Source organism: Moschus berezovskii, chromosome 7, assembly GCF_049115385.1.
Source record: "Moschus berezovskii isolate FMDL1 chromosome 7, NW_MosBer_1.0, whole genome shotgun sequence".
In the NCBI taxonomy this organism is placed as follows: Eukaryota; Metazoa; Chordata; class Mammalia; order Artiodactyla; family Moschidae; genus Moschus; species Moschus berezovskii.
This window is the reverse complement of record NC_142466.1, coordinates 82,459,789-82,471,777: the sequence shown is the minus strand read 5'-3', so window position 1 is coordinate 82,471,777 and position 11,989 is coordinate 82,459,789. Positions and strand designations below refer to the sequence as shown.

The window sequence follows — 11,989 nt, the reverse complement described above, 5'->3', positions numbered from 1 at the left end:
CACTGTACACAGTCCTGACCCTCTCAGGAAGGCAGAAGATACCTGGGACTTCCAGGGGAACTTGTGACAAGGTTGAGGAGCATCAGAGTGATGGAGAGGACATCAGATTCAGAGTAGGGAAGACAGGGCCAAATTCCCCCATCCTCCAGAATCCGCCTTTCCAGAATCCCCAGAATTCCGCCTCCCCAGAATCCCCCAAAACACTGAGCCATTGGCTGGGTTGAGCTGAATCTTTATTTCATGTCTCATCCTGCACGCCCACCACGGTTCTCTAGCCTGAAGCTTCACGGCTTAAGAGGCTCTGGCGAGGTCAGCATTTCCCATCCTTCACGATCTGGATGTCCTGTCTGTTTTGTCTAGGGTCACAGCAGACGAGAATGAGGTCAGCTCCTCAGGAAGTGTAACATACCCTTCAGGAACCCCGGCCCAGTCTGTCCAGCCTCCCTGCTGAGCTCTGCCCACTCAGTGTACAGTGCGGGGGAGATCCCAGGTCTCCCTGGGCACATCCTTCTTCTGTTTCTCACTCTGTGTACCCTCCCCCTGGGAGGTTTCAGCTGCCTGGGCTTTCAACGACCTCTGTGTGCTGTTGGCTGCATATCTGTCTGGCCTGGACCTCTGTCTTCAACTTCAGGCCTGTTCATGCAATTGTTGACTGTGTATCTCCTCTGGGATGTCCCAGAGGCTTCACTGTCCACAGACATCATTGCTCCACAAGCCTGCTGCACACCCCCAGTCCCCCGCCAACATGGCATCCCCAGCTGCCCCAGCCTACAAGTTAGAAACCAGCATGTTGCTCTTGCTTCCTTCCTGCCCACCACCCGCCCCGACCCCTCACATCTTATCTCACAGCCTGTGGATTCTACTCCCAATGGAAGCATGAGTCTTTAATTATCATGATCTTTTTCTAAGTCAGGACAGTGTCCTTGCTGCTCTCCTGCCTATCTCTCTAGAGTGTTGCAACTGTCAGCAACTTCTCTTCTGTGACCTCGCTTAGTGCTGGACGGCGCAAGATCTCATGAATGAAGTGCGTTAGTTGCTCAGTCGTGTCTGACTCTGTGACCCCACGGACTGTAGCCGGCCAGGCTGCTCTGTCCATGGGATTCTCAAGGCAAGAATACTGAAGTAGTTTGCTGTTGCCTTCTCCAATGAATGAAGAAATGAAACCAAATAGGAGATCTGATGTACCAAGGTCGTGTTCTGGCCTTCTCACTGTAGACTCATTTCTTATCTCTCCCCCATTCTCCTTTACACTTTATACTCTAGTATATCCAACTTCTTATTTTTCCTCAAATATAAATTTTGTTCTAGATCTTTCCAAACTCATTTTTCTACTTGGAATTACCTTTCCTTGTTTATTCTTTCTCCAACCTAGTTCCTACTTATCCCTCAGGGCCGAGCTGAGATGTCCCTTGTCCTAGAAAGTCTTCCCTGCCCTGACCTGGCACTCACAGCACCCTGTGCACCCCCATCCGAGCCTTTAACATTCTGTGCTGCAATTGGCTGACTGTCAGCTTGGCTTCTGCCTTAGACTGACCATTGCCCCCAGGAGCTGGTAATGCTGTCTAGCTTTTTATATTCTATTGTATCCCCAGTGCCTAGAGCAGAGTAAGTGTTCAATAAATAATTGTTGGCTGGAGGAATAAATGAACAAGTAAGGTCACCTAGTCAGGGGGCAGAACAAGGAAAAGAACCCAGGGTTTCCGCCCTCACCCCCAATGCCCCACTAGTGGGCTTTCTGCTTGGAACCACGAACCTTCTTTTGATTTTACTTGCACTCATTCTGTTACAAGCAAATGTTGGAGGACTCGTCCCAGGCCAAGTATGAGTAAAGGAAGAGACAGGTCAAGTCCTGCTCCTTTCATGCTCGCATGGATCCCAGATGGAGCCTACCCAAGATAGCCCGGGGGATTGCAGGGGTGGACTTACATCCGAGCCAAGCAGAGCTTGCATTCACTCTCATACGTGAACCCGTCAGTGCCACAGACCGGGTCATATGTTGGGGGGCAGGCTGGAGACTCTACCATGTGGTCACAGATGGGCTGTAGGAGAGAGAAAGGGGGACACTCAGGGATCCAGAGGCAGGAGGTACCAAGGGGCTCTGCTTGGAACAGGGCTGAGGGGGCTCCAGGGAGGAGCCAGATTCAAGAAGGCCCCAGTGTGGGTCCAAAGAGCATGAAACCAAGCACGCAGGGCCCCATGGCACGTTTGTGTGCGCGTGCGCGCGTGTGTGTGTGTGTGTGTGCGCGCCTGACCATATGTGGCTGTGGCTGTGTGCATAAGGATGTACCTGTATCTGCTGAGCCCAAGTATGCAGGCTGCCAGGTGAATACCTGTCTTCATGGGCTCACACACTCTTCACAGGGTCTAACAGAATTTCTAGTCTTATTGAGGGCCCAAGAAGAGAACCAGCGATCATTCCTAGGAGGCCTGCCTCCCTGGAGGCTCCTGAACTCATCCTGGCCTGCATAACTATCAGGCCACTGGTATGAGGAGGCTGGAAGCCTAATTGAGGCTCTGTCTAAAAGGGTTTCAGGCCAGCCCTGAGGGTCAGGGCTAGGATGGGGGCCTGGGGTAGAGGTGGGAAGTGAGGGGGCAGTGCTGTGCAGCAGTGAAGGCCCCAGGCCCAAGAAACCTGCATTCTGCACTGATTAGCTGTGTAGTCTTTGGCAAAGGGGCTGGGCCTGCTCAGCCTGGAAGAGCTAACCTGGTGAGCGTGCAGCCTCAGGAGGCCGCCCTGGCCACTGTGGCACCATTGAAGGTGTCTGAGAAGGAGCGTAAAGAAGAAAATCCTTTGTCTCCTGGTATGGATGAGAAGGCTCCCCTTTGAGAAGGAAGGCCAGGATAGCAGCCCTGAGGCCGGAAAGAATAGCTGCCTTACCATTCTCCAGAAAACCAACTTTTTTGCTGACACGGACACCTCTGAAAGGCAAAGAAGCAAGAATTAGGGGATGTTGGCTCTAGGCCCTAGGTACCAGTCTGAGGACACTTTCTTCAGGGACTGATCCTAGCCACCACCCAATCTGGAATTCCTCAGGGAAAGGTAGTGAGTGAGTCACAGACAGGGCTCCCAGAAAGCTCACATGACACTGTCAGAACTGGGACAGAAAGCCTAGAATTACGGAGATTAAGGTCTAATCTGTTTCTCATTAGTAAGGTCCCACTGGGATTGTCTGAGAACCATAACTACTGAAGCCCGTGCATCCTAGAGCCTGCAAGCTGATGCTACCGAGCCCTGCGCCTAGAGCCTGTGCTCTGCAACAAGAGAAGCTACTGCAACAAGAAGCCTGCCCACCACAACAAAGCATGGCCTCCCTAGAGAAAACCCATGCACAGCAATGAAAACCCAGCATAGCCAAAAATAAATTAACCAAAGGACAAATATTGAAAAGAAGAAGAAAAAGAAAACAATTCAGTTACTATGTACCAGGCCTTGATAATACATGATCTTGACTACTGTTCACAGCTTTTTTACTGCTGTGTAACAGGGAGGAAAGTAGGCAGAGGTCTGTGATCCAGATCCCACCACAGGACTGAGGCATACATTTCCTCAGCTGCCAGGAGCATTGGCTGCTCACAGTGAGTGCTTTCCTAGGAATTACCCTCCGAGAATGGAGCTGCCTTGCCCAAGGTGGCATTCCTACCCAGGAACAATCCACATCCAATGTCAGGGTGATGTGGGTACAATGGTCTGAACTCCTCATCTCAGAACAATGCTCCAGGGCCACCCCAGCTCCTCTGCATGACAGTCACTGTACCTCTCCCCTCCTGGGTGTTTCCCCCGGAGCACTCTCCAGGAAACTACATGCAGATCCCAGAGTCTGCTTCCCAGAGAACTCAGCCAATCTGTGAAAAATGTTCATAGGTAAGGCAGCACAGTTTGTTAAGGGCAGAGCTGGGATTTTCACATGGCTCTGTCACTCCACACATGCAGTTGTGCCCCACAGCCCCTTGAGGTCTGGATGAGCTGTTTATAGGACCTCAGCAAATTGTGGTGTGACTGGTGAGTGTGACGGGTGGAGGAGGGAATGGAATGGAGATATATCTAAGGCCACAGGTGTAAGGAAAGGGTCTATAAAAACTGAAGAAGGGCAAGCTGCTTCCTGAAGTCTCTGAAGGGCTGTCCTGAGGCACAGGGAGAGAGGAACTCTTCTTAACTTCACAAGGCAGAGCCCATCTGCACGAAAAGGCTGCAAAGAGGCAGGTGTGGATTCCAGAATGTTCTCTCAGTGGGAGCTATGCATTAATGAAAGAAGCTGTCTCCAGAAGTGGAGAGTTCTCCATCCCTGGAGGTGGGTGACCATTCCTTGGTTTTAGGTTTTTCTGGAGATGCCGTTACAAGAGATTTCCAAGGTGGAGAGGAAGAAGGAAACCAAGATTGACCACTGGTGCACTGTTTAATCCAGTGTTCTTGCCTGGAGAATCCCAGGGACTGGGGAGCCTGGTAGGCTTCTGTCTGTGGGGTCGCACAGAGTTGGATATGACTGAAGTGACAGCAGCAGCAGCACTGTTTAGGCATCAACATGCAAATCCAGTGTTGTCATCACACTGAGCAAAACCCTCCAGGTCATAATTACCCAATCTGGAAATTGTCCAAATGTCCTCCAATAGGCGAGTGAATAAACCCTGATACACACATACAATGTGACTCAACTCAACAGTAAAAACAAAGCAATAACTGATAACATGCAACAACGTGGCTGAATCTCAAAAACTCTCTGAGCCAAAGAAGCCAGACACAAAAGACAGCATCCTGTATGGTTTCATCTGTGTGACATTCTGCTGCTGCTGTTAAGTTGCTTCGGTCGTGTCCGACTCTGTGCGACCCCATAGATGGCAGCCCACCAGGCTTCCCCGTCCCTGGGATTCTCCAGACAAGAACACTGGAGTGGGTTGCCATTTCCTTCTCCAATGCATGGACGTGAAAAGTGAAAGTGAAGTCGCTCAGTCGTGTCTGACTCTTAGCGACCCCATGGACTGCAGCCTACCAGGCTCCTCCGTCCATGGGATTTTCCAGGCAAGAGTACTGGAGTAGGTTGCCATTGCCTTCTCCCGTGTGACATTCTAGAGGAGGCAAACTAATCTATGGTGGAAAAATGTCAAAGCCAGGGTTGCCTCTGGGGTAGGGGTGGGGTGGGGGCAGGGATTGACTGGCATGAGGGAAATTTCTGGATGATGGAAACGTTCTGTTTGCTGATAGGGATCTGGGTTACACAGGTATATGCCTCGTCGAAACTCATTGAATAGGATTCGCTGAGTGATAAAATGCATGCATTTCATGGTACATAATTGTTGGTGGGGCAAAGCATTTTATTTTTTTTTGTTTGTTTGTTTTTTATTTAATTTTTTTTTATTTTACAATATTATATTGGTTGGTTTTGCCATACATTGACATGAATTCGCCCCAGGTGTACATGAGTTCCCCCTCCTGAACCCCCCTCTCACCTCCCTCCTCCCTTTATTCTCCCTCTGGGTCATCCCCGCATACCAGCCCCGAGTATCCTGTAACATGCATTGACCCTGAACTACTGATTCGTCTCACATATGACAACATACATGTTTCAATGTCATTCTCTCAAATCATCCCACCCTCACCCTCTCCCACAAAATCCCAAAGACTGTTTGATACAACTGTGTCTCTTTTGCTGTCTCGTATACAGGGTTATATTTCCATCTTTCTAAATTCCATATATATGTGTTAGTATACTGTATTGGTGCATTTCTTTCTGTCTTACTTCACTCTGTATAATAGGCTCCAGTTTCATCCACCTCATTAGAACTGATTCAAATGCATTCTTTTTAATGGCTGAGTAATACTCCATTGTGTATATGTACCAAAGCTTTCTTATCCATTCATCTGCAGATGGACATCTAGGTTGCTTCCATGTCCTGGCTATTATAAACAGTGCTGCGATGAACATTGGAGTACATGTGTCTCTTTCAATTCTGGTTTCCTTGGTGTGTAGGGGCAAAGCATTTAAAAAAAAAAATGAATAAAGCCCTTCCAGGGGTCTGTGTCATAACCATTAAGACTCTTTATCTTATGTTTAGGGCACTGTGTGAGATGATCCCAGACTTCCTCTGGGCCACTTCCTCATCCCACCTCCTCGCTGTGCCACTCTGCCCCCGCCATTCCTCTCTGCTCACTCTTCCAGAACAGGCTCTCTTGGCTTATGCTGGTCCCTCTGTGGTGTCAGTTTCTTTCTGGATGATGTGGGAAGTTGCATTTACCCCCATCTGCCCTTGACCTTGGCCCAAGTTTCCTTCTCCCTTCCTCACACAGCCCAGGCAGGAATCTGAAATGGGCAAAAGGACTCCCTTTAAGGCAGCCTCTGCAGTGTTCCCGACAAGAGAACTGCTCAGGGAATTGATGCCAGGCTGGGAGTAACCTGGCTGTGCGGGGCCAGAGTCTCCGGATCCATTCTCTATTGCTTCAGCCTCTAGTCTATGTCCCCAGCCAGGGAAATGGCTGTGAGACCGACTGTGAGGTCGGTGTCCCTGATGTCCTGCTCAGACCCGCCCTGTAACATCATGACTTTGTCTAGGTATGTCCTAAGGAGTCTCCCTGCTTCTCCTTTGACTCTGTTCTCAGGGTAGCAACCTGCTGCTGCTGCTGCTGCTGTTAAGTCACTTCAGTCATGTCCAACTCTGTGTGACCCCATAGACGGAAGCCCACCAGGCTCCCCCGTCCCTGGGATTCTCCAGGCAAGAACACTGGAGTGGGTTGCCATTTCCTTCTCCAGTAGCAACCTGAGCAATCCTTTTAACATGTGACTTTGCTCATCACCCTTTAGTACCTCCCATTTCACTCACAGAAAAATCCAAGTTCTTACATTGACTTTCAAGGCTTTATCCATTATAGTTCGCAGTTGCCTGTATCATCTCATCTCCTGCCTCTCTGCACCTTGCCCCTCACTCCTTTTGGGTCCCACTGGCTTCCTTGCCATACTCCACATACTCCACGGATGCTTCCACCTCAGGGCCTTTGCACTGCCTGTTGCCTCTGCCTGGAACCCACTCCTCTCAGATATACCCTTGGCTCACTCCTCTACCTCCTTCAAGTGTTGCTCAGACATCAGCCTCTCAGAGAGACGCCCCCTGCATTAACATTGCAACCCCCTCTCAATCCCCATCACCCTACCCAATATTTTTTTTCTTAGTCTTTATCACCATCTAAATACCGTTTAATATACATTGCACCTAGCTTATTGATTATTGATTCTCCTCCCTCCTACCCCATTAAACTTAAGATCTATCGGGGCAGCTCTTTTTCTGTTTTGCTTGTTAATAAGTTTTAAGGGCCCAGAACAAGGCCTGATACCCAGCAGAAGTGAGACTGCAGAGGCACCCAACCTCTGAGCAGGCCCCACTCCAGTGGCATGTGTTCAGTCCAGAGTGAGGGCTCCCTTGTGCTCACATGACTGCTTCAGTCCCACAGCCACAGCCTATCAGAGCAAATGGGAGCCCAGAGGACCCAGCCAGGCTTCCTTCAGCACCCAGCACCCTGCAGCCAGTAGACTTGTCAGTCTCCCCAGAGACAGGCTGTCTCCCTCTGCCTCCCCAATCTCTTGCCCGGTAGCTGCTCAGGGTTGCTTTGAACTAGAACAACCTCCTATGTCACAACTGGAGAAACAGAGGCCCCAAGAGGGGAGGGGTGTGTGTGTGTGTGTGTGTGTATGCTTAATTGCTCAATCATGTCCAAATCTTTGCAATCCTATGGGCTGTAGCCCTCCAGGCTCCTCTGTCTATGGGATTCTCCCAGCAAGAATACTGGAGTGGCCCGGCAAGAATACTGGAGTGGGTTGCTATGCCCTCCTCCAGGAGATCTTCCCAATCCAGGGATGGAACCCAGGTTTCCCACATTGCAAGTGGATTCTTTACCATCTGAGCCATGAGGGGAGAGGACTTTTGCAATCCTGAGCCAGAGGTAGGATTGGAACTTGGGTTTCTTTTCTCCTAGCCCGGGGTGCAGAAAGAAGGTTTATGCAGAAAGCCAAGGACTCACGGGGTGCCCCAAGCCCTGCCTCTGCCCCACTCCAAGCTCACCTACCAACACCAAGCCACAGAGAATCCAGGCTCTGTCTACTCACCCCTGTCCACAAGGAAGAGAACAGCCAAGGTCAGGACAACTATCCACAGGCGGGCAGCCATGCTGATCTGGGCTATGTGGCCAGAGGGAGCTGGGGCCTGGGCCAGGGATTGATGGGGGCCTGTTTATAGTGCCGATCCCCACCCTTATCTTATCTGGGGCCAGGTGGAGAGCTGGAGGTGTCACCCGGAGGTAATATCTGCACCCTGGCATCAAGAAAAGGTTTGTTTTCTCCAGAGTCGCTGAACTCCAAGTGGCCTGGGGCGGGGGTTGGGCTATTGATGGTGGATTTTGGAAGTGAGAAAAAGTTTGGACTCCAGTCTGAGGGCTGAAGCAAGAGGGAGAGTAAAATTGAAATAGACGAAAACAGAGACTAATTCAGAAATACTGAAAGAGAGAGATCAAAAAGAAAACAAAAAGCTGCAACTTTGGGACTTTCCAAAGTGGTCCAGTAGCTAAGACTCCAAGTGCCCAATGCAGTGGGCCTGGGTTCCAACACTGGTCTTGGAATTAAGACCCCACATGCCACAGGGCAACTAAGTCTATGTATCACAACGAGGGAAGCGCTGCAATGAAGACCCAGAACAGCCAAAAAAATAAATTTCATTTGTTTAAAAAACAAAAAAAAAGGGAATGAAAAATCCTCAGGACTTCCCTGGAGGTCCAATGGCTAAATGTCTGCATTCCCAGTGCAGGGGGTCCAGGTTCAATCCCTGGTCAAAGAACTTGGTCCCACATGTCTAAACTAAAGATCTTGTATACCCCAACGAAGACTGAAGAACCCGATGGCTGCAACTAAGATACGTTGCAGCCAAATAAATAAGTTGTGAAAGAAAGTCGCTCAGTCGTGTGTGACTCTTTGTGACCCCATGGACTATACAGTTCATGGAATTCTCCAGGCCAGAATACTGGAGTGGGTAGCCTTTCCTTTCTCCACGGGATCTTCCCAACCCAGGGATCAAACCCAGGTCTCCCGCATTGCAGGTGGATTCTTTACCAGCTGAGCCCCAAGGGAAGTCCAAGAATATTGGAGTGGGTAGCCTATCCCTTCTCCAGCGGATCTTCCCGACACAGGGATCAAACCGAGATCTTCATTGCAGGCAGATTCTTTACCAGAGCTGAGCTATCAGGGAAGCTAAATAAATAAGTTAATTAATGAAGAAAAAAAAGCAGCAACTGGAAGTTGGTCAAAAGCAGAGAAAAGGGGCTGGAGTCAGGGGTTTCTTTGCCAGTGCCAACACTAACCAACTTTGTGAGCTCAGAAAAGACGCTGTCCTTAAACTGGGCCTCAGTTTACCCACCACAAAATGGGGGTGATAAGTCTGGCTCTGTCTCCCTCCCCAGGCTGCTGTGAAGATGAGACTGCTGATAGCAGACAGGAAAACGTTTTATAGAGTATGAAATGAAGAATAAATATAAATAGAAATTATTATTTTATTTATTTATTTTGCACCATAAAAAGGGCACAACTGACAGAGAAAAAAAGACAAAATAAAACATAAGGAAGATGACCTCATGCTTCACATGTATTCTACATACATTTATATTTAAATGGGTTAAATACAGATAAGATTCTGTTCAAGAAAAATCAATATCTAAAAGTTCCCCATTCTATTTTTCTTTGGCCGTGTGACCCATGGAATGTTAGTTCCCCAACCTGGGATTGAACCCAGACCCCTGGCAGTGAAAGCACAGGGTCCTAACCACTGGTTGTTGTTGTCCAGGTCGCTAAGTCTTTTGTGACCCCATGGACTGTAGCCTGCCAGCCTCCTCTGTCCATGGGATTTCCCAAGCAAGAATACCGGAGTGGGTTGGCATCTCCTTCCCCAGGGGATCTTCCCAGACCCGGGATCAAACCCAAGCCTTTTGCATTGGCAGGCAGATTCTTTACCACTGAGCCACCTGGGAAGCCCATTTCTAACCACTGGACCACAAGGGAATTCCCCTGTAAGTTCCCCATACTTACATTGGGTTGGCCAAAACATTCGTTCTTAAGCTGGCTTTCACTCACTTCACTGCTAGTCGCTCAGTCATGTCCAACTCTTTGCGACCCATGCATGGATTGTAACCTGTCAGGCTTTTCGGTCCATTGAATTCTCCAGGCAAGAATACTGGAGTGGGTTGCCATTCCCTTATCCAGGGGATCTTCCCAACCCAGGGATTGAACCTGGGTCTCTTGCATTGCAGGCAGTTTCTTTACCATCTTGAGTCACCAGCCAGCTTTAGTAGTGTTTAGTTGTCTTTAATTTCATTCAAAACAATTTTGTTAGATTGTATTGTGACAGCTGTCATATCAACTTGCATTAAAAAAAAGTAACATCAAAATAGGTGAGTTTTTGTGCAGCCATTTTAGTATTGAAGATGGAAGAAAAACAGGAACATTTGGGGCATATTATTTGCTTTATTATTTCAAGAAAGATAAAAATGCAACTGAAATGCAAAAAAGATTTTTATGGAGAAGGTGTTGTGACTTATCAGACAAAAGTGGTTTGGGAAGTTCCGTGCTGGAGATTTCTCACTGGAAATTTACCCCTCCACAGTAGGGGTAGAAGTTGATAGCAATCAAATTGAGACATTAATTGAAGTCATCTTGTGCCACAAGGGAGATAGTCAATATACTCAAAATATTCAAATCAAGTGATGACAATCATTTGCACCAGCTTGGTTATATTAACTGTTTTGGTGTTTGGGTTCCACATACGTTGGTTAAGAGAAAAAAACCTTCTTGACAGTACTTCTCCATGCAGCTCTCTACTTAAACATCAGGAAAACATTCCATTTTTAAAACAAATTGTGACAGGTGATGAAAAGTGGATACTGTACAATAATGTGGAATGGAAGAGATCATTCAGCAAGTGAAATGAACCACCACCAACCACACCAAAGGCCTGTCTTCATTCAAAGGTGATGTTGTGTATATGGTGGGATTGGAAGGGAGTCTTCTATAATGAGCTTCTTCCAGAAAACCAGATGATTAATTCCAACAACTGCAGAAGACACAAGAGACTCCGGTTCGATCCCTGGGTCAAGGAGATCCCCTGGAGTAGGAAGCGGCACCTGACTCTAGTATTCTTGCCTGGAAAATTCTGTGGACAGAGGAGCCTGGTGGGCTACGGTCCATAGGGTCACAAAGAGTTGGACTGAGAGACTGAGCAAATACACTGCTCCCAGTTAGACTAACTGAAAGCAGTACTGGATGAAAAGCATCCAGAATTCGTCAGGAGAAAAAGCGTAATCTTCCATCAGGGTACCGCAAGGCTGCATATCTCTTTGATGACCAGGCAAAAACTGTTACAGCTTGGTGGGGAAGTTCTGGTTCATCTGCCATATTCACCAGACACTGCAACTTTGAATTTCTATTTATTTTGGTCTTTACAAAATTCTCTAAATGGAAAATAATGTCAATTTCCTGAAAGATTATAAAAGGCACCTGGAACAGTTCTTTGATCAAAAAGATAAGTTTTGGGAAGATGAAATTATGAAGTTGCCTAAAAAATGACAGAAGCTGGTGGAAAAAAATGGTGAATATGTTGTTCGATAAAGTTCTTGGTGAAATGAACAATGTGTCTTTTATTTTTACTTAAAAGCCAAAGGGACTTGTTGGCCAACCCAATACAGGGTATATGAATAAGATATTTGGTTATCTGTTTTCAAGGAATTTCTGGTTTATAAAAAGAAGAACTAAATTTTATTTACATATCCATTCCTCTAATTCATTTAGACCAGTGATTTTCAGCTCCGTCTGCCAGATAAATTTCCCTGGGGAGAATTTTAAACTATGCATGTGGAGCCCCAACCTAAAATATATGAATCAAAGTTTTAGGTTTTTTTTTTTAAAGACCTTTTTATTTTGAATGGTTTCAATACTACAGATAGGTTGCAAAAAATTAAATGATTAAGAAA

General features: G+C 47.6%; 1 protein-coding gene across 1 annotated transcript; it reads right to left on the bottom strand.

Moving 5' to 3' along the window:
* Positions 1–219: 219 nt before the first annotated feature.
* Positions 220–8,148, bottom strand: SPINK4 (serine peptidase inhibitor Kazal type 4). Its single transcript, XM_055427281.2, has 4 exons — positions 8,088–8,148; positions 2,879–2,919; positions 1,927–2,039; positions 220–356 (listed from the first exon to the last, which is right to left on the bottom strand). Exons 1-4 carry the CDS (start codon positions 8,146–8,148, stop codon positions 311–313), a joined length of 261 nt encoding a protein of 86 aa, XP_055283256.1. The 3' UTR covers positions 220–310.
* Positions 8,149–11,989: the final 3,841 nt, after the last annotated feature.